The following is a 23868-nucleotide window of genomic DNA, read 5'->3' on the forward strand; positions in this document are numbered from 1 at the left end:
TTTCCACACTGCTGCCCCACTTGATGGTTTAAGTCACAAACCTGGCGGTCTGTTCTTTTGTTTAAAACACTTTAAGGAATTGTTGATATTGTAGATGCTACAAGAAGATCCTTTACAAACTACAGATTTAATATATTGATCCTACAATCAAATAGTGTCTTGGGTTCAAATCCCAACACTACCATTTACTAAGCTAAGTTGAACTCATTTTGGATGGGTGTTCTTTTGAGGGCCTTAGCTGAAAAGTAGGGAGAGTCATAATGAAGAATAAATTATGTAATGAATTTGAGTGCTTAGTTTAATGTTCAGTACATAGAAATGTTTCAATATATATTAGCTACTGCTCTTTATTTTTATCGTAGAATTTAACGTCGTAACTGTACATACATGGTTCCAGCCTAATGTTCTTCACCTTCTGCCTCTTCTTCTTCCACCTTTCCCTCCCTCCGTGAAACATAGGCACACACTCTGCCCTTCAGCCTAAAACCCGATATTAGCCTCAAACATACCAGGATTTTTCATGCCTGTCTTTGTGTAATCTGTACTCTTTGCTCCAATTGCTACCCTGCCCTTGTTCTGCTCTTCCTTTACATCCCTCAAGACTCAGTGCACATATCTTGTGTGTCTTGGTATTTCCAAGCCTTCTTGGATTTATTATACTCTTTTGTAGTTGTCTCTTTACCACTCATCTGCTTCTTTAAATTATAAGCTCTTTGAGGGCTAGGACTCTTCTTTTTTGCTATCTGTATTCAGCATAATGTAGGAGCCTCACCACTCAATAAATGTTCAAAGAGTGAACACTCGAATGAATTCTTAAACCTGCTTTGTAACCCAGTACAGGCAGCCATCTACATTTCATAACTGGATTTTTGACAATTGTTCATCTAGTAGATGAGGACAACCACACCTTACTACATTTATTCAGTTTCCCTCTTGAGTAGCTTGGAAGTTGGGCATTTCGATTGATTCGTGGATGCCATCTGGTGGAGGGAGGAGTTACTACAGGTACGTGCTTAACCAAAACCGTGTGGAAATGAAAATGAAAAATAATATGGAAGTTTCCACTGTTTTACAACAGTTTCCAGAAGCATAGTCAGGAAAACCTCCCTAATAATTGTTCTTTCATTCTTGTACATTTGGTTTCTTAATATTTTAAGAAGTTGGTCAATTATGAATAATGTTTGAAAACATTACTTTGGCTAATATGATTATATAACTAAAAATGATTTACCTGTTCCAGTATGTGATAGAATAAAACTGGAAAGTTTTATAATGCTTGTTTATGAAAATATTTAAAGTTTATGAATTTAGGAAATTCCCAGATCCTAATTTCTAGTTGCTTTATTTCATACAGGAAATAGGGAAAACCAGTGGCAGAGATCCAAGAGTAAATGAGATATCCAGTGTATACAACTCTAAATTCTTAGACTGCATATGAATTTTTATAATAAAATAGAGAAAAATCTAGTGCAATAACAAGTGCAGATAGGTCAACTGATTATCTAAAACTTAGATATTGAGTTTTTAAAATGTTTCTGTGACATTGAGGTCTTTTAATTCATTCATTCCCCAAGCTTTGATTCAGTAACTAATGCCCAGTATTGTACAAAGTGCTAAAGACCTGGAGACGAAAGACATAGTTCCAATTTTGGCCCAAATAGTGAATATTTAGGTGACAATGGAAAGCTAAATAACTTTTCATAAGACAAATCATACCAACTCCATTTAGATTTTCATGACTTCCTTATTTTCATTGACCCATCTGTGTGCCTTGTAAGCTTCATAAGTACAAAGTTACTGGTTTTATTCATGCCATTTTGATGAGTTTTCTCAGAGCATATGAAATTCTTCACGATTTTTAGTAAATAGTAGATACGCTTTCAATATTCACATTTTTTACTTACACTCCACCTATCTGAAGGCTAGACTCCCCCCCCCCCCATTTTAACTATCTAGAGCACTGTAATGAACCAGACAATAAACCAAAAAGGGCCAAGGAGAAAATAATTGCAAACCCCATGTATTTTTCTCCAATAAAGAAGGTCAAACATTTTCCAAGTCTTTAGGTTAGATCATTATACAATAATGTAGCCACTTACGTGCAGGATTATCCACCTATGAAGGCAGAACCAAGAGCTTCTCACAGCAATCAGGGTTCTTGAGTGTGGGAACCAACTTCATATGCAGGAGAAATTAATGTTTTCACCTCCTTTCATGTTCCAAAGATGGCTTCAAGTCATTAAAAAGCTGCTAGATTTTCTTATGTGTATTATCATTGAAAAGATGTGGAAGTATGTGTTTTGCTTTAGAAATATTTCCATCGAAAGAGGTTAAAATAATTTTTCATCATTTAGAGTAGTAGAGTTAAATGGGACATTCACTTACATGAAACTCTTCATTCCCTGATGACCGTTATTAAATGAGATACTACAGAATTGAGCTATCATTTATAGAACTCTCATTTGAAAAATTACATAGGACACACATACATCCAAATCTAATTTTCTCCTTAACTAAAGAACTGGAATGGACCCTGACAATTTACCTAGTTCCTGGGAAGGATGCCATTAAAGCATTACATTAAAATGTATTACATATAAAATTTTGTTTTGTAAAGTCTTGAAGGAAAGACTTCAAAACAAACTGGCAACTCACTTAACCTATAAATAGCTTTTCAAAGCTAAATGGCCAGCTACCTGTCTTCTGAAATTCTATTAACCTTCACGATTTAATTGCCTGATTGTGGGTATATGATTTGTGTTAGAAAAGAAGCTTGGTCTGTTGAGTGTGTCTCATAAGTCATGTTGACTTATTTATGACCTCTTCCATCCTAGGGCACTTAGATCAACATAATGTTTTGAAGAAGAATCATAGGTACTATCTTGTGAAGTAAAAGGAAGATGTAGATGGCAAAGTTCATACTTTTTCTAGTCTGACAATTTCCATGCTGATTTATGACATTTGGAAATTGCTTGTTGCAACAGTAAATCTTTAGTTGGATTTTTCTTGGATTTAGACTATCTGGGTACAGGACATAAAGATAGGACACTGCTCCATAGCAAATGGTTTTTGCTTGCCATTTCAGACACCAGCTCATACCAAGCAATTCATTATTTTCTAAGGTTGAAGCAGCTGTGGATTATTATAATTATGAATTTATTATGTCCCTGCCAATCTACTATGAATCCTAATTCAAACTTCACATGTCTCTTTGGAACCTTGTTAATTTTCTTGTGATAATGTGGTTCCTGAAAAATGACAGTTGTGAGAATCCAAAGTTGCTCAAGTTAGTTTTTTATGGTGCATTGCCAGTTGCCCATTGTTACTAGAATGCCTAATGACCTTTGCATTTTTAATGTTACATCCAGTTAAAGCAGCTACACTTTATAATGCCTGGCTGCATTTTTATCCACCCATTTCCTCTGAGGATTGCTACAGAGCTGCTGTTCCCCCTGACTTTTTAGGTTATATGGTGATGTGGAAAGCAATAGAATGTTTAAGAATTCTCTCTCTGGGGCGTTAGATATTTTAAATCACTTCGTTGGGTTCACATAAAAAATTGTATGTACTTAACATTTTAGAACTGATCAAATTGTTTTGTGATTACCTCTTTAGTCATTTCTGTAGCTAGATTGTGAGCTATTTATAGGTGATGACTCTGTATAACTTATTGGTATACACCTGGAATGCAACACACTGTTCAATACATGAAGGCAAACAATAAATGTGAGCTCAACATTATCAATAATATATATACATATAAGTAATGTGCATACACACACACACACACACACACACACACACCCCTACTGATTTTGCTTTAGTTTGGCTATTCATCTATACAAAGGTTTGGTACTTTTTCTGTAAAGAGCCATATAATAAATATTTTAGGTTTTGTAGATCATATGTACTCTGTCTCAGCTGTTCAACTCTGCCATTCAAGTTGGAAGCAGCCATAGACAATATGTAAACAATTGGTCGAGGCTGTGTCCCAGTAAAACTTTATTTTCAAAAACAGGGTTTTTGGGCCATAGTTTCCCACCCTGGATTTAGAACAAGGCTCATAAACAGGATTCACCTCTTGTGCTAATTTTGATTGGCAGCTGCCTGGAATACAGTATTAAGGAAGGCTCTCAGTATGGGTCTGAGCTCAGTGACAAATAATTCTTCAATTGAATAGTAATGTATGCCAGAAGCATTACTTCGGTCTTTTCTATAATTCATTCTAAGGGCACTATGACCTGTGCACATGGTTGCCTTTATTTCTTTGCTTTGGGTGCCAGGGAACTCAATCGGTTTTTAATTAGTCTTTAACAAGTAAATGGAATCTTAAGGCATATATTTTGTGTCTCAAGTTTATTCCTGGCTTCATCTCAATTTTACTAACTTATTTTTCTTAGCCCCAAATTCCTAAAACTTGCCCACACAAAATATTTATGATACTACAGATTTTGTTGAAGACCAAAGGACTACTAGAGGTGCAGGGACACATCTGCAAAACATCAACAATCATATCTACCTTTCAGGGTTGTTGTGAGGATTAAATGAAGTAATTTATATAAAGTACCAAGCATAGTACTTGGCACACAATAAGAACTCAGTAAATGGTAGCTGTCAAATACACGTCTACAAAAGAGCTGGGCCAGCCCACCCAGAAGGGTAAATTACATTTCTTATGATTCTTCCACCATCTTCCCAGGTAGGTGGCGAAAGCCCTGGAGAGGTGAATTGCATTTACTCAGATTTTATCTTTTTGAATGAAGTCTCTCCCAGTGGGAAACACTAAGCTATATATACATTGGGTTTTTTTTTCCTACTCTTTTGTTGGTGGGGAACTTTCTGTGTGGAACAGGACCATGTATCCACGTAGATGGATCATGAAGTGGGGAGACCACTGGGCTTATTTCTTATCTTGCTAAGGCAACTTCCATACATTTCTTATAAGAAGTTTAGTTTTATTTATTTTATTTGATTTCATTTTAGTTTTATTCCTCTGACTTTAGGGGCAGGAATTTTACAACTTGGGATGAATGATTCCAAGCTAGTATATGCTTATTAGTGATGCTATTTTAGCTCACGGTTCTCTTTATAAATGAACATCTTCAAAAAATAAATAAATGAATAAAACAAGCATCTTCTCTGACTTAAAGGAAAAAAAAGAATAAGATTCCAAGAAGTGTTATGATTCTGTATGTTATTGCAAAAGGTCAAAATCTGGTATAAATTCAACACTTGAGAGTAATATAGAAGGAAAGCCAAGGGTCTACCAGTTGCCTGTGCCAAACAAAGCTAGGCAATGGTGTGAGGACTCGGTGAAAGATAAAAAAATAAAAATACATAAGGCATTAATTGGGAAGGTCAAGAACTTGTTGGGGCACATCGTTGTTCTTCTTTATAAGAAACCCACGTTAATGAAAAGAAATTAAAAAACTAACCCTCCCACACACAATAGAAAGTTATTATTGGTTTAATTTGGGCAAGTGTAGTGCATATTACTCCCTTGCACATGCTCCTCAGTGGACTCGCAGGCCCATTATCTAACCCCTCAGGGTACAAGTCCACATTGAAGCCTTCCTTCCTATAAAATTGCAACTTTTATTCATTTGGCTCTCATTGATCCACGTTTTAGAAAATCCATATCAATAAAATATGCTCTTTTAACTGCCTGTATTGACCTCTTCTTAAGTCTTTACTCCTTACCTCTTTACCTGTGCACCTCCTAGTTTTTAGATCTCTGCTCAAGCATCATTCTCTCAGGGAGGCCTCCCTTTCCCCCACCACATTGTTTAGGTTTGTTATATCCCCTCAAAGAACCTTATTCCTTTCCTTAGAGCGCTTCTGTTTTTATTTATACGCTTACATAAGAGACTACATATTTGGTTAATTTTCGTCTCCCCACGATGAGAACAGAGACATGTCTACTTTTGCTCACCATTTATTCCCAGCACGGTGCCTAGCACATACTAGGCAACAAATATTAATTGAAAGAATGTAGTTCTAGCCCACGACTGCATGCCTGCTCATCCAGCTCTCGTTGTTTGGGGTTGAAGTAAGACTTGGGAAAGGATATATTTTTCTCTGTAGTGTCCGTGAACTATTTGCCCATTCATATTTTAAAATGTGTCATTTTATATTTACATAAGCAGGTGCATCCACTGCTAAATTATAGCTTTGCCATGCAATTAGGTATCCCATTTTCCTCTTGCTAAAATAAGATATCCTTTCCAACTCAGTATGCAAAGTTATGCAACACTGCTGGGATGCCAGTTTGCTTTCCTTTCTGCTATGTTTTGCTGCGACTCTCCAGGCTTCGGAATTCCACTGGCAGTTCCCGGCAGAGGTCAAGACAGTGTTCTGACCATGCCTGGGCATGGTCAAGAGGATATCACTGTGTTTTCAAGGTGCTTTGCCACCGGTCATTTTGTGGCCTGTTTCACACAGCTTGCTGAGACTTGCTTGATTGCGCACAAGCTGTTGGAAAAGGGTTCCAGGTGCTCCTGGCGTCAGAAGTACTCAAGGTCAGTTAGCTTGCTTTAGGAAGGGCTCAGCCTTTGAGAGGCTGAAGAGATTGGCAATTTTATACAATCGAAAAAGCCTGTGGCACGGAGGGTGGACAGGCCATGTGGGAATGTCCGTGCATAACAGTCAAGGTTTTTACAAGAATTAAAACTGAGTCCTGGAGGATGCAGAAGGGCTGTTACTATAAAGGGTCTGGTATAGCTTTGGATATACATCAGAATTTGTTGTATAGCTTTACAAACATATGTGTGCCTACCCCTTATAGAATCAGAACTCTAAGGGGGTAGAAACTGGTAGCTTGTTAAAAATCATAGCACAAGTTTATAAAGCAGATTCTAGCCTCCCACCTGAAATATCTTGATTTGCTAAAGTAAAGAGGGGACAGAACTCATAGTCTGCATTTTTTTTAAAAAAGATTTTATTTATTTGATGCAGAGAGAGAGAGAGAGATCACAACTAGGCAGAGCAGCAGGCAGAGAGAAAGGGGGAAGCAGGCTCCCCGCTGAGCAGAGGGCCCGATGTGGGGCTCGATCCCAGGACCCTGAGATCATGACCTGAGCCGGAGGCAGAGGCTTAATGCACTGAGCCACCTAGGCACCCCGAATAGTCGGCATTTTAAAGATTTTTTTTTTTTTTAGATTTTATTTATTTATCTGTCAGAGAGAGAGAGAGGGAGAGAGAGCAAGCACAGGCAGACAGAATGGCAGGCAGAGGCAGAGGGAGAAGCAGGCTCCCGGATGAGCAAGGAGCCCGATGTGGGACTCGATCCCAGGACGCTGGGATCATGACCTGAGCCGAAGGCAGCTGCTTAACCAACTGAGACACCCAGGCGTCCCAATAGTTGGCATTTTAAAGAAGACATCCCCTATCCCCATTCCAGGTGGTTCAGAGGCAGTTGGTTTTATTAACAGCCCTGAGAAATAGTGGTCAAGTCCATCCACCAAATTTTGTAGAGAAAACTAAAGCCCTGTCCCTAGTGTCCTTTCCATGAGTGGATCTAATAAGGCTTCTCGAGGCCTGGTTCATGAACTTCATACTTGGGTTCCTCAAATGGGACACTACATACATAAACACACACACACACACACACACACACACACACGTGTAACACACACTTTATACATACATATGAGTCTTTTTTCTTTTGTATATTTTAAAATTTTTTTCATATGTATATGTATGTCTGTATATAGTGTGTGTGTGTTTCTGGAAAGAGGATCCATTGCTCTCCCCAGATTTTCACTTAGGTTCAAAATTATACAAAAACAAAAAGAAACACTTAGTTTGAGATACAACAGGTGTTGGCTCTGTCCAAACTAACTGTCCTGTTTCCTGTGCTATTAAACAAGATTTGGTGCTCAAGCAGTGTAAAATAGTATGACATTTATATAAATGGCAGAAGACTGGCAAATGACAGAATGATAGGAAGAAACATGACAGGCTTGGTCCTTTTGTCTTTTGTGTTTGTGATTGTATAGAATTAACATTCATAGAACATTAAGCTTCATTTTCAAGTACCCCCTTCTCCACCCTTTTCTCCCTGCAAGCCCACACTGAATTTGATGTTAGGGAAACCCATCTATGTGAAAACACTTTTGTCCCACCAGTTGCTCATTTATAAATTAGTGAGGAGGCAAATAGGTGACTGGAGAGACGGTGCGAATGGTTGAGAGCTGTGACAGAGGTCCGAACGAGGACCGGGGACAGGTAAGGGAAATGGTAGCTTTTGTTCTGGAAGACTGGTTTTACAACCTAAGTAATGACTCCTGTCTGCACGGGAGGAGTTTTGAACCTAGTGCACTCAGTAGATATGACTGAATGCATTCTTTACTTCCCCATGTGTGAGGTGCAACAGATGAAGGGGTTTTTTGTAGGATTAACCTCAAAAAAGTTTTGATGGTAGGTCTTGCAGGTGGAGCCAGAGGTGGAGAAGAGTAAATTAAAGCTTGAAGTAGTGTGTGGATTTTTGTGTTTTTCTCTGTGCAGAGTTAAATTTCAGAGTAATAATGTCTGTCTCTCCTGACCTTCATTTTCCCCACTTTGAGGTTCATTCTCAGGAATTTCTCTGGGTGCTTTATTGCTTCTCATTCTACATCCCTATATGTAAGAACCTGTTCATCTTGTCCACGTTAAGACTGAACGTTTCTTAGTGTATTACTCCTTCAGATGTTTGCCTTTCGATAGGGGAAGAGCTAGCATAAACCAGACATTGAAAGTTCCGTGCAAAAAATGAAATTTAGAATGAGATAGTTCCCAGCTTTTTGGACAGAAAGACAGACCCTTCTCCAAACCTCCACCACGCTTATAAGGAGCTTAAATCTAATACTGGGTTTGAAGGCACTTTTAAAAGTCCTATCAGGCTGGAGAAATCAGCTCAATTGGCACTGGCCTTGGACTACCCTGCCAGCCTGGCCACACCTGCTGTTTGGAGGTGCTCCCCGAAGAGACTGACAGGTATCTATGGAGCCAAGTGAGGCCAAAGAGGAGTTCTCTGGCCCTATTGCCAGCCAAGGAACATTTTGTCTATGTTCTGGCTGCCTCCCTGAGGGACTGCTCAATTGTTATAGTTAGAGAGTTCTTTTTGATTAATAACTCATGAGTTTTTTATAATTCATTTATAACAGTTGGTTCCATTGAATTCCTGAATCACCAAGGGCATTTTCAGTTAGCATTCTGCATGGAACTTTCTGGAACACATTTGGATAGCAAATGTGGGAAAATAGTATTTCTCCAAGTCCAAGATTCAGAAGTGGAGGGGTATTTTATCAGTAATTATAATTTTCTTTGAAATATGCAACATTTTTCTCTCTGTAAATAAACATTACCTTCCTTTTTTCTTCTATAGATTTCAAGTATATAGAATGTGAAATAATTTCTTCTTTCTACAACTGCTGAAATGATAGGAATTCACCTATCCCCCAAATTTAACAAGACTGCTTTGGCTGAGTACTGCTTATTTTCTCAACAGATTTATGTGAAAGTCTGCTGGTACTCTCTTTTTATGTTGCCATCTTTCAGGAGAACTTAGATGTGTATGTGTGCTTTAAGAAAAAAATTAGAAGAAGGACCATAGCCCTTATATAATCTAATCCCCCTGACTCTCTAGAATGTGTGTAGTAACTGAGGGACAAAGGCTTCATGATTCATCACTTTGGTATAGAGAAATAATTTCACCTTTTCTTCAGACTGTAAAGAGATGAAATTTTTAAAAATCCCTTAGAGTTTGAATATAGATTTGACTAAAGTAGTAAGATTAGGAAAATAGACCATGTGGCTGAACGTTTGATACCTTGGTTAATTATAGCTTATTGTGATGGCAGAACAGGGGTCTAGAAAGGAAGGTAGTTTGGTTTTTATGTGTATGAAAAACAACCATCTGCAGTCTGGGAAGCATCATTCAAGGAGTGGAATTTGAGTTATATTTTCACACTCTGACATGCTTGGAGCTATGAGAATAAGGCCTGAGATCAAATATGGATCAGATGACTGATAAAGTTATTAAAGTTTTGTCACTTGAAGAATCCCAGGCGAATCGTCCTGAATAATCTATAACTTAACAGTCAGCACCTTTATGATTAAACTAAATGAAAACTTCAATCTCCATATTAAGTAGGTAATATGATTACAAGTTCCTCACTTGCCGAGTCTTATGCCCTCTGCGGTGGTCATTTTGTCATACGACTGACTAGCATTTGCAAAGCCACAGATTTGGTCCTCCAGAGCAATCTCAAATCTCCCTAATAAGCAAAGGATTTCATTTATATACTTCAGGTTTGAGCCTTTCAGGAACTTTTTCCTGATGCCTTCTCTCTTGGAGGAATCAAATTCACCTTCTTGAGCCAGGATTATGAATTCAGGAGTGCAAGATGGTCCTCTCAAAGATGCCTTTCTTATTTAAATAAGAAACCCCTCCAGGTTAGAAGTGGCAGAGACTAAAAATGGCAAGAAAAGAGGCTCTTGGCAGGTGCGAGAGAGGAACAGCTCCCTTGCCTTATGTCCTCTTGCTGGTGGGCAAGGGCATTCACTCTGACTTTGTTTTAAAGTGCCCGGAGCCACAGAGCAGTTGTCAGATGTTAATGATATGTTCCCCTAAGAAAGATGGAGTCCTAGGTGGACCTAAGTAAATTAATGTGTGATCTGTGGGCTGGCTGCTGCCAAACCAGCACGTGCACACTCACTTCCCTTCAAGGGCAGGAAATCCTTGTCTGCAAGAAAAATATTACCTACTCCTTTCTCTCTTCCATCTTCCTGTGGCACGAATTTTGAAGGATCTCCCTGCGGGTCTCTCCTTTATCTTGTGAACACCTAGCTGTCATTCCTGGGTCACCACTTCCCCAAATTCAGCTTTTCTTCCTACTCCGTATTTGCGGAATTGATTTCCAACTTACCTCTCTCAGAGGTCTTCATCAGCACCGAAGTCTGCTTCTCACCTAAAGGGTCACTGATCAGATGTGCTTAGAGCCAGATCCAGCCCCTTATTGTGTTTGAGGGTAACGTGGCTCCAAGGATCAGCCCCTTTAGTCTCTTTTTGATCCAGTTTTAAAAGCCTGTGTTCATTCACAGTCAGCACTCATCTGAAGCAGTAGCTCTGTGTGTTCCAAGTCAGGCATGTATGTGGCATAAATATAAGCTGAATGGTGCTACCGTCAATTGTTCCATTCATGTCAATGGAGGATTTCTTTCAGCTAAATTACAGTTGTGTGTGTGTTGCGTGTGTGTACACACACACATTTGCATTAAATAAAACGAAAGGGGGAGAGTAATTTATAAAATCAGAGAATTTGAAAGACACTAAATTCTGAAACTTCTTTTTAAGCATACTCTAGACCATCCTTGAGGCAAAAGTGGGTATGTCTTTTTAAGATGCATTTCCAGATTTTGTAATCTTAGAATCTCATTTGTTAGTTTTTCAGCATTGCTTTGCAATTGGGTCTTTACATCAGGACTAGCATTTTTTTTTAAATTGTATTTATTTATTTGACAGAGATCACAAGTAGGCAGACAGGCAGGCAGAGAGAGAGAGAGAGAGAGGGAAGCAGGCTCCCTGCTGAACAGAGAGCCCAATGCAGGGCTAGATCCCAGGATCCTGGGATCATGACCAGAGCCGAAGGCAGAGGCTTAACCCACTGAGCCACCCAGGCGCCTCCAGGACTAGCATTTATAACACAGATCTTTACAAACTTAATGAAAAAAGGGGCATCTGTCTGGTTCAGTAGGTGGAGCATGAGACTCTTGATCTAGTTGGGGTTATGAGTTTGGGCCTCATGTTGGGTGTAGAGATGACTTAAAAAATAAAATCTTTAAAAAAAAAACTATTCCTTAAAAATATCTTTCTAAAAAATATTTTCTTTATTTGTTTGTCAGAGAGAGAGACAGAGGCAGAGCACAAGCAGGGGGAGTGGCAGAGGGAGAAGCAGGCTCCCTGAGACGTGGGACTCAATCCCAGATCCCTGGGATCATGACCTAAGCTGAAGGCAGATGCACTTCACATACAAAGCCATGTATGAAGCCACTGAGCCACCCAGGCATCCCTTAAAAATATCTTCTCAGTAAGAGTTTAGAGGGAGCTTCCTTTTTTTGAACACCATACCTAAAATTTTTAAATATAAAATTAAATATGATAAACTAAGTCTTAGAATTGGTAATAAGATAGAATATTTGATTAGAAAAGAAGGGGCAAAAAATTTAAAACTCCCACAGCTATGAAATATGCAGTACTAAGTAAAAATTGTCAAGTAAATTTTCATTTATGACATCAGAAGCTTGTTTTTATATCTGTTAAAGTTCAAAATGGATAGTAACTGGACCTCTGCAAGTTCTCAGGGAAAAGCACTAAAACGATTTGAGCGTAGGTCTAATTTGCTCATGATCTTTCCCAAATGGGGGCTCTGTTAGAATTTAATTCAATATCACCTAGTATCTTTTCCTGAAAATAGCTTTTGCCTTCCTGGAAATTGTAACCAAAGTCATTTTTCTTTTGAGTTCTATAAAATAAGTCTAATACGTTCTCCTGGTGGAGGTTTTCTGTTTTGAGAAGTGGTGGTGGAGGTGTAGTCTTTAGGCTTACAGTTCAGTGTTCAAAAGTAAATTTACTATGTTTCACTTTTCTTAGTTTTCCCATTTACTCTCAGTATCACCATCTCCTCTCTAGTTTCTGGTTTTGCAACAGGGAAGCCATTTTACAAATTTTTCTTTCCCATCTGTCACCACGCTTGGCTCAAGTGTTCTTTTGTTCTCCTCTCAGGGCCTTTATCCTGGCCTGGGGCTGCTTTACCTCACAAAGGAATGACCACAGTAAGATTGCCTTCTTTATTCAAAAAATCTTTTTTTTCTTTTTTGGCTCACAGACGATTGGTGTTGCCTGCCCACCACTTGCTACATAGCCAGAGATAAATTATTTAACCTTTCTTAATCTGTCTCCTCATCTGTAAAAACCTGTCAAGGTTATGGTGAGGATTAAAGAAGTGAATACACATAAGGCATTCAGCTTGGTGCCTGGTACAGAGAAAGTGGGCAAGCGTTTCCTGCCGTTTTTATTTTAGAAAATTTGGAAAACTCAGAAAACTACATAGAGAAAAAAATTAATATTCCCTGAACTCTTACTACTCTGAGATAACTGTGATCAATATTTATATATTTCCATATTTTTTTCCTCACACATGTAGTATACAAACTTTGTATCTGCTTTGTAATCTGCTTTTCATTATGAACATTTATCCACATAATTTAGCATTCTTTCATAATTTGATTTTGTGTAGTTGCATTGTATTCCACTGCATGGATGACCCTAATCAATCAACCAATTTCAAGACTGATTTTTATGATCATGAATAATACTTTGATAAATATGTTTACACCCAAATCTTTAGGTGCCTCTTTAACTTTTTTCTTAAAATAAGTTCCTAGGAAGGCAATTACTAGGTAAAAGCTATAAAGTGTTTTAAAACTTGTATGACATTTTTTCATTTTCTGTCCAAAGAGATTGTTCAATTTATACTCCAACCACAGTGTAGAAGGTCAGTTTTCCTTTCCTTCAGACTTTTTACCTGTCTCCATGTTTTAATGTTATTTAAATGTATTTGTTTTTTTAAGTAGGTTCCACACTGGTCGTGGAGCCTGATGTAGGGCTTGAACTCATGACCCTGAGATCATGACCTGATCGGAGATCAAGGGTCAGGTGCTTAACCGACTTAGCCATCCAGGTGCTCCCCTCAAGTGCATTTTATTTTTATTCATTTATTTATTTTTATTTTTTAGAGAGAGAGAGCAGGAGGGGTGGGGCGGAGGGAGAGAGAGAATCTTAAGCAGGCTCCACACTGGGCCTGGAGCCTGACTCCGAGATGTGATCATTTATTTCACTCTGAGAGGTTCACTATTTCCTATTGCTAATGTGCTACAAATCAAAACGCCCTACTCTACAACTTCATTTCTTAATATTCCTTCCTACAAACTCACCTTCACTACTTTCTAGATTGCTTTTCTTTCCTCCAGTAAGTGCCTCTTACCTCAAAAGTGCTCTTTAAACTCCAGTGATTTCTTGATTCTTTTCTTGTCCCCATCCTTAGTTTTTCTTCCTAGAGGCCGTTCAGCACCTAATATGGCTCATATATTAAATAAATATGCTAATTTATCTTAAGATCCATGCATGGTTTGTTGTTGTTGTTGTTGTTGTTGTTTATTGTACTGTGAAGAGTGTTCTTCTAGTATTTCCTGTGTGGGTTTTGTTTGCACATTAAACTTCCAGGCTCCTTGATGGCCAAGGTTTGTTCTTGCAGCACCAGTGGATCTAACACGCTTTACTCAGCGCACACTCAATAAGCTGGAACTGGTGGGTTGCCAGGATTTTAAGATGGCTTGTGAAGCATTTAGCCACATTTAAAATACTTTGCGTTCCCCCCATTCTTTCATATATATTGATTGTTTCTTAAAGAACATACCACTTTAATAGTAAATAGTTTTTTAGCCTGATGACCAGTATCAACATTCTACCTATGAGGCTCCCAAATTTAGACCCTTAGTCATTCTGCTTTTCTTTTATCCTTTTGAGTATTTTTTTACAGGGTCTGCTCTGGCCCGTTACTGTCTTCCAGACTGAACTTGGCGTGTATACAACTTCTGTAAGAAGGTACACTGGCTGGGAACCTTTTGTGTCCTCCCTCACAAGCTTTTAGTTCATTTTTCCAGCTGTTAACCATCTGCTCAGGTGTAACCTTGGAACTACATGTCCTCCACTCTCTGCCCTGAGGCGTCTCTGCCACACCAGGCACCAGCACAGACTTGAGCTTACCCATAACTAAGGGGCCCAGTTCTGAGGTACAGTCCACATGACTCCTCCGAGGGTCCCTAGCGGGAGCAAGGCCATTGCCAAATGGATGAAAAAACACAAGGAGGGAGAAGATCAAACAATTATTAAGAGGAACATTAAATAAAGCTTCATACATGGCTTTGTATGTGAAGTACATAATTTGCTATTTTGGCATATAAATAATGATTTGGGTTTAAGAGTTTACTTTCCTAAAATAAATGGCACTGATGATAATTAAAGAGTAAGTGTAGTTAAGTACCATTTGCCAGTGGAAAATGGCTCCTAGGCTCTATCTAGAATCATGAAAGCAACTTCAGATAGCAGGCAAAGAATTATAAACTGTCAGAGGATTTTCTCCAAAGGCTATCTCAAAGTACCTGATTCTTGGATAGAGTCAAGATATTAAATTCTTTGGTGCAAAGCACTGAAATAGATAATGGGCAAACTCAAGGATGTAGAAGATATAGTTCTTATGGCAGCTGAACTAGGAAATTAAAATACTTGCACCTATACAAATGCTTGTATAAACACTTGAAAGACTGTTGGCTGCTCTTAGGTGTGTTCACTAACAGAATTTGTAGCATTTGAGCCAAATTTTGAAGGATGTGAGGGACTGGCCCAAACCAGTAAGTTGTCTACTTTAATTCAGAATTATTCTGAACAAACAGAATGGTAATAACATAAATTGCTGGGAAAAGTAAAAAGTACCACACAAATGCAAAATACTGATAATGGTAACAATATTATTGTTTCTGGAATGGTTGATTATAAGAATGTGCAATTTAAGATTTAAACTTCCAGTAGTACTTCTCATTGATTAAAGAATAGATAAGTAATTTTAAATTTTAATTTCTATTTTTTACTTTTTTAGAATTCCAGTGAAAATTTTAAATGTAAATTTTTCTTTGTATTATCTATTACTTGTGGAGTAATTATAATCTCAGTTAATAAGATGACAACCTGGTTTTGTATTAAGGTATAATTGACGTATTAGTTTCAGGTATACAACATAATGATTTGGTATTTGTATATATTATGAACTGATCACCACAATAAGCCTAATTAACATCTGCCACCACACAGAGTTTCAGTTTCTTTTCTTGTGGTAAGAATCTTTAAGATCTGTTCTCTTAGCAACTTTCAAATAATACAGTATTATCAACTGTAGCCACCATGCAAAACATTATATCCCCATAACTATTTATTTTATAACTGGAAGTTTGTACCTTTTGATAACCTTTACCTTTTTTCCCACCCCCACCCCACCAGTCTGTTCTCAGCATCTATGCGTTCAGTTTTGTTTTATTTGGCTTCAGATTGCATATATAAGTGAGATCATATGGTATTTGTAAGACAGCCTCTTTTTAATACAGGTTCATGCTTGAACATAAGGTTTTAACTGCCGTTTGTATACATCTAAGGCATCACCTCCATATAAAGGTGATTTCTTGAAATATCTTGACAGAATCTAGTATTTTGCTAGAGTTGCTTTCTTTCTGTTCCTCTTGAGACTCTTTCCAACAGAAAGAACTCTATACATGAAGTTATACCGTTTAGAAATGAAATGGCAGGTCGCCTGGGTGGCTCAGTTGGTTAATCATCAACTCTTGGTTTCAGGTCATGATCTCAGGGTTGTGAGATGGAGCCCACATCTAGCTCTGCGCTCAGTGCAAAGCCTGCTTGTCCCTCTTCCTCTGCTCCTCCTCCTGCTCTCTCTTTCTCCAAAATAAATAAAATCTTTAAAAAAATGAAATGCCAAAATATAACTCCAATATAGTAAAAAAATATATATATATATGTATATATACCCACATATATGTATGTGTGTGTGTGTGTGTGATGATTTTAATTATAAAAGTGAATCAGTAGACACACTTGGAAGGAAATGTGTATGCTTTCAATAATAGAGAGTATACCAATATTTGTAAAATGTGCATTTTAAATTACTTCTGGTACCTCATAGATTATCTCCAAGGAAAAAAAATTACAGACAGACAGATGTTACACTGAATAGTAAGGTAGTATGAGTCTAAAAATAGTTATTTGGCAACGTGTCTCTTCATTTTCCAGTGTTGGGAGAAAATTGTTTTTAAATTCTAGAATTAAATATGCTGTGCTAATGTGCTGAGTCCATTTACATTTTATGGAATAATTTTATTTGTTCTGCACTAGCTGGCTGGCAGAGAAATTGAATAATGTTTGGTGTTATTTTAAAATTGTAATTCCATCAACAACTGACTTATGGAATCTAAATGTAAATCTGGAAATAAAAAGTGTTGTGTGCTGCATCTGACCACTCTGAGGACTGATCTATAACTTTTCCCCACCATTTCCCAGTAGACTTTTCCTGGAAAGTCCATTGTCCATTGTTCTGGCAAGCTTCTCTTCATCTTAAATTACACTAACATTTAAGAGGAAAACAATGAAGGTTACAAAAAAAAATTAAAGATAATTCTTAAAAATTGCAGTAGTGCAGCGCCTGGGTGGCTCAGATCGTTAGGTGTCTGCCTTTGGTTCAGATTGTGATCCCAGGGTCCTGGGATGGCCCCATATTAGGCTCCCTGCTCAGCAGGGAGTCTACTTTCCCCTCTGCCTCTGCCTCTCTCCCCTGCTCATGCTCTCTTTCTTTCAAATGAATAAATGAAAAAATCTAAAAAAAAAAAATTGCAATAGTAAGAGCACTGAAACAGTACAGAAATGTGGAGAGTAAAAAGTGAGTATGTTCTGCAATTGGAATATAGCCCTCAATATCTTCTCCCACACATATGATATTATGGAGTCCGACATACACATATATGTATGCTTTACATAAAAAGGATATACTGTCACTGGTATTCTGTGACTTTGTTTTTTAACCTTAACAGTAATACCATGACGTTCTTCCTTGTAGGTACATATTGACCTATCTCATTTTTTCCCAAAGGTTATAGAGCATACTGTTTGATAAATGAAAACAAAACAAAACAAACCCCTGTTGATGAGCATTTACTGGATATGTGGCTGTGCGTGTGTTTAACTTGAACTTGTTTTAGATTATGCAATTAATAGCTGTACAGGATTTTTTTAAATATTAAAAATATTAATTTTTAAAAATATTTAATTAAAATATTTAATTAATTTTTAAATTAAATTTAATTAAATTTAATATTTAATTAAAATATATGTGCCTAGAGGGCCCCCACCTGGATGGGCCCCCTCTAGGCACATAGCTAAACAGTGGTCCTTTTTTTTTTTTTTTTAAGATTTTATCTATTTATTCCACAGACAGAGATCACAAGTCAGAGAGGGAGGCAGAGAGAGAGGGGGAAGCAGGCTCCCCGCTGAGCAGAGAGCCCAATGCGGGGCTCGATCCCAGGACCCTGGGATCATGACCTGAGCTGAAGGCAGAGGCTTTAACCCACTGAGCCACCCAGGCACCCCAACAGTGGTCCTTTTTAACAGTGCTTTTATTTACATTTTCCTTTTCATTACATTTTATTACATTTTCCAGTCATTGTGAGTATAATTTTAAGTAATATATGTATGCCTTTATTTCATCAACTTCAGACCCTATGTGTATGATGCTGGACTGCACTCAAGGGGATGCCAAACTCTTGGCATTCTTAAAAGAGATGTTTTAAGAATTTCAGAATTCCTCTGATTCATCCATGCCTCTCTGTCACTTAATTTCTCTCTCAAAGTTCTGTTTAACTTTGAACTGTGATTCTCAATTGGGAGGCAGGGGAGTACGCTTTCCACAGCCCACCAGCAGAGCCTATCAGATTCTCTAAGGAGGCCTTCCTTCCTGCCTCATATGGAAGCATGCTCACCTGGTTGAAAAATCATTGCATGTAATTTCAGAGATTAATAGTTAGGAGTGCTTTGGGTGGATTGCGTAGCAGAGAAAAAAACAAGTTAAGCATTATATATATATAGATACATATCTATATATATATATATATGATATATGTATCTCGTGTATATATATGTAAAGACCAAGACATTGGTGAACAGTTCTTTTTCAGGTTAAGGGGCATCATTGTCTTAGATCTCTTCATTCTCTGTATATCCCGTTATTCCATTATCAGCCCCAGCAGAGGACTCTCCTTTCTATTCACTTCACAAGAGTTCGTGTGGAAGCATTAATGAGCACAGAACATCAAAGCAGGGATGTGGACGCCATAGCATAGGTGGGCTCACTGCGGGGATGAATGACAGGTTTCTGCATTCTAGACAAGGGCAAGGCAGATTTATAGCCAACAAAATTACTGTCATGGGGCCCTCAGAGTTCAGTGGAATAGCTGAAACTCTTGAGTATTAACTCTTTGTATACCAAACCAAATCCGTCATCTTTCGTACCTTTAAACCTGGTGGAAAATTCTTACAGGTCTGTGAGTTGTCTATGTGAAGATTCATCTGACTTGGTAGAGTGGAGTCTAATAATGACGATGACAAGGATATGCTTGTCTAAAGGGTTCGTTTCACGGTGCTTTGAGTTTTCACCGCAGCCCATGAGGGGAAGTGAAAAGCCTAAGATGAGAAAAACTAATGGGGTTCTCTACCTGTTTTAACTGCAGACTGCAGCTGAATATGTAAAATCGAGACTCCCAGAAGCCCTTAAACAACATCTTCAAGACTACGAGAAGGACAAAGAAAATAGTGTTCTGTCTTACCAGACCATCCTTGAACAGCAGATTCTGTCAATTGACCGAGAAATGCTAGAAAAATTGACTGTATCCTATGATGAAGCAGGTATGTTTGTCTTTAACACACACACACACACACACACACACACATGCACACGGACGCACGTGCACACACACTATTTCTCCCTGCAGAAATGTCTTTATAGACTTTGGTTAAATTTAGGTCCACTTCTGAGGTAGAAGATGAAGGGCAGACTGGATTCAAAGTTATATAACATGGATTAACAGTTAAGTTTCTTTTCTGCAGTTTTAGTATCAAAAATTTCATCAAGAGGCTTCTAAAAATGGCTCTTAAATCAAATCCCTTTAAAACTTTTGCTCTTTTTTTAATGGAGTTTTTCTGGCCTTTTATGAACGATGTGCTCTTATTGCTTTAGTCGTTAAAAGTGTCACTTCAGGTTTGGAAACCAACTAAACACTCCTACATCTGATAATCCCACAATTGTTACTTCAGGTATTATTTTTTAATTTCAGAGATTTTTCTTTTCTAAAGAGGTACCTTTTTTTTTTTTTTTTCCTTGAAGTTTCAAGCTGAACCTGACTTTCTTTTGGTTTAGCTCTTCAGATGAGTTCTTACCCTTAATGCCCCATTGGAGACTTTGTTCATCCCATCTCAGGGAGTTTCCTAATGAAGGCATGGACAGACCTCCTTATAACACCATTTTGATCTATTACAAGGTCTGTCAGCTAAACCCCAATTTTAGTGAAACCAGTACAGTATTACTTGGAATTTAAAAATCTTTAGTAAAATTAAACTTTGGAGAAATAGCCTGATTAAAATTGTCATTACTTGTCCCTTCCTCCCCGCAAATGGAGGAAAATAGGCTGCTAATGGTCAGATGTTGGTAATATCAATCCCCATTTTAATACCAGGAACTTCTGTCTTCATTTGCACAAGGAAGTTGTTGGTTTGCATTTTATTTTCTTCCTCATGATCTCAGCAGTCTCTGTGCTGACATTCTTAACATTTGATTTCAAACTTGGGGAGCAAACAGAAGAGCAAATTTAAAAAAGCAAACATCACACTGCATATGCCTAAGCACTACAGCAATTTTCTAGTTACCGATCTGTTCCCATTTATATTCCACCCTCCAAGACCTTTACATTCCTGTCAGACAGCATCCACACTTCTAGCCCGAGACTTCTCTACTCCTCTTGTTCTCCTTTGCTTATTAATTTTCTAGACACATTGACTTCCTTCTGCCTGTTACATGGTTAGTTATTTGATCTCTGTATTTGTCTTAACATTCTTTTCTTTGGAATTCGAATTTATCTCCTTTCTCATCCCTAATGAACAAAAGTGAGGCTGTGAACAGCCCAATCAAAATAATATAAATATTCATAGTATCTTAGCAATCATAGAACTCATATAGTCCACCTACTTCCTGTTACCACAACCATTTTATGATGAGAAAACCAGGATCTGCCTGAAATCACACATTTCCATGTAGAGCTGGGACTCTAGCTTCCTAATTATGAATCAAGCTGGGCTTTCCCCCACACTCACGCAGGCTCTCATTCCTTCAGAAGGCATTTGTTGAATGCACAGCAATATCCTATATCCTAGGCAGTCAGAAGACAGGGGAGAGGGGAGAGTGTCGAAAAGGTGGTGAGGAATCTGAGATGTAAAAAACACAGATCTTACTTAAAGCTTAGCTGGGGAGTTAAAGCATCTGTGTACGACTTGAGGGGAAAAAATTCCTGAGGAACTGGGGCTTAGGCACGTTCCGTCATAGCTACGAGCTGTCAGAGTTAAGCTGAGGGATGTGGAGTAAAGGAATAGTGAAAGTGCCTCAGATTTTCATCTGGGGCCAGCCTTGTTTAAATCTGAAGGACAAATGATGAACATGGTTTTGTGAAGAGAAGAGAGACAAAGTCTGCGTGGATGCGGGGGCCCAAGTGGACACAAAGGTGGCAATGAACATCAGCCTCAACCGCTTCCCACTCAGTTATAACTTCTTCGGGGATAATTTTCCACTCAACCTGCGCTATTGTTAAGCAGTTACTAATCTGCCGAGGTGCCCTTGTACGTGGACTCAAGAGGCAAATACTTTGTGGCATGGAAGTTATCGGTAAAGCCTGCAGCGTGAAGCAGTGGAAAGAATACAGGATTGGGAGCTAGGGATCTAAATTGGGGGAATGTTCCTCTAGCTCAATATTAGTATGGTCTTTAGCAAATTTATCTGTTAGAGCCTCTCTTTCTGCGTCTGTGAAGTGGGGCTAATAATAGCTCACAGGGTTGTTATAATAAAACATAGCAGGTTTTGGGAAGTCCTTAGAAATCATATCGCAAATGCTGCTAATGTTGAATGAGAACAGATCTGGATCTTGTCTGTCCCTCAGACCAGTATAAAATACTCTTAAGAGTGTTTTCTTGGCATATAATGTTCGCGAAGGCAAAGGGAAAGTTTTAGAAAATGAAATTTTAAAAAATGATCTTCAGACGCTTTGAGAAGTCAGGCAACATCTACTTGTTAAACCTCCTACTCTGGGCTCAGTTTGCCCTTGGTCATTCCTGTATGAGGTGACACATCTTATGGAGGCTGAGTATATGTATATGAATAATGAGTGTCACTGTGTGTTGTCAGATCAAAAGGTCATACTGCCTCCTCCTCCATTACACATGTAACAAAGATTTCATTTAAAGAAAGAAAAGAAAATATGAAAAAGATATTGCTATTTAACAGAAAAATATTTTATCATATTACAAAAGAATTGGGATAGAAAATTGGTAAAATTGGTAAAAATATATACATATATCTTTTATCTTATATAGATACAGATACGTATCTCCAATACTTTCAGGTATAAACATCCTATATGAAGATACTCATCTGCTTCAACTGCTTAGCTTCTCATGCTATCACGGCTTTGATGTTCTCACATTCAGCTCTCCTGGTTTGAGGAAGTAGTTAATTGATAATTGGACACTAGCCTGGTCTCTAGAGAGGTTAATTTGTCTTTAATGCTCATCCACTGATAAATCAGTCTGAGTGACTTAATGACAGTTGCCACCATCTGTGGCTTCTAAACTTCTGAAAACCAATTAATGAAAAAAATCCTTAGATGCTTGTCTGGAAGCATTGGCTTAGAACATTTTCTCCCTCCCTCCTCTTTCTTAGTCTTTTCTTCTCAGCATTCTCTCTTTTCCTTTAAGTATACATACCTTAATGCTTTACTCACCCACAGTTCAAATATCTGGCAACCTGACATACCTGAAATTTAGCAAAGGAATGGGAAGTAAGGAAACGTCACCTGCAACCATCCATGTTGCTGAATTCATGGACAAGCTCATACAACAGAGGCTTCAGATTCTCATCTAGAATCTATATATATTTTTTATATTGTTCTGATCAATTAGGTTACATTTTTCCAATGTGATATTTTCTTTTTTAAAATTCTTTTTCTGACTTCGCAGACAAAGAGATAAGTAGACAGCATGGTATAAGAGGATAGTAATTATAAATAATCCTACCATTGTAAACATTTTGGTATATTTCTCATCAAAGCATTTTTATATGGTTAATATTCTGTGGTTTTATATTCTGCTTTCTTCACTTAACATTAGTATGTAAATGCCTCCTCATTTCATTAAAACTTCTTTATGTGAAGATAATTTTAATAGTGGCACAATATTCTGTTCTTGAAAGTACTACTCACTAAATGTTCATCTACTATGTTGGACATTTATGGTTTTGGATTTTGTTTCTGCTATACTGAATAATGCTGCAATGGATATGGTGGGCATTTGACTGTATTTCATATTACTTTAGAGAATAGACTTTAGAAAACATGAGTTTAAAACTCGAATTAGAAGGTGGTTGGAAGGGGATGATAGTTGGAGCAGAGACACTGAGGGTAGTGAGAAATATGAGTAGAGTGAATCCCCAGAAATCCACAGAAGCAGTTGTCATATTCCCAGCCTGTACTATACTCTGTGAAATCAGCATTCATACTCTGTATTATAAAATTGACATCCTCGATCTTTATAGTAGTGACCTTGACTCACAATGTTAATTATATTTTGTATATAAAAATAGGAATTGTGTAAACCAGTTTAGAAAGATTTTCATCTGAGTGGTTTATTTTTAAGTTTTGACAGGAATAAAGATGTTTTGTAGTATAATTGAAAGAGCTCTTGGAACCAAGAGACCCAGACTCTAACTGTACTACCAACCAGGTATATGACCTTGAGTGAGTCACCAAAACTCCCTAAGGCCTATTTTCCCATAAATCAAAGGCATAGGGACACCTGGGTGGCACAGTTGTTTAAATGCCCGACTCAGGGGTGCCTGGGTGGCTCAGTGGGTTAGGCCTCTGCCTTCAGCTCAGGTCATGATCTCAGGGTCTTGGGATCGA

The 23868-nt window shown here is 38.0% G+C and overlaps 1 protein-coding gene across 2 annotated transcripts in view; it reads left to right on the forward strand.

Annotated features, from left to right (window-relative positions):
- PPM1L (protein phosphatase, Mg2+/Mn2+ dependent 1L) overlaps positions 1–23868 on the forward strand; it is a 301786-nt gene that overhangs the window by 177693 nt on the left and 100225 nt on the right. For both annotated transcript variants that reach the window (XM_047729272.1, XM_047729280.1), the window contains exon 2: positions 19381–19555. In XM_047729272.1, coding sequence (XP_047585228.1) covers positions 19381–19555 — 175 coding nt within the window. The remainder of the gene's footprint in view (positions 1–19380; positions 19556–23868) is intronic.

Source organism: Lutra lutra, chromosome 1, assembly GCF_902655055.1.
Source record: "Lutra lutra chromosome 1, mLutLut1.2, whole genome shotgun sequence".
NCBI classification, from domain to species: domain Eukaryota; kingdom Metazoa; phylum Chordata; class Mammalia; order Carnivora; family Mustelidae; genus Lutra; species Lutra lutra.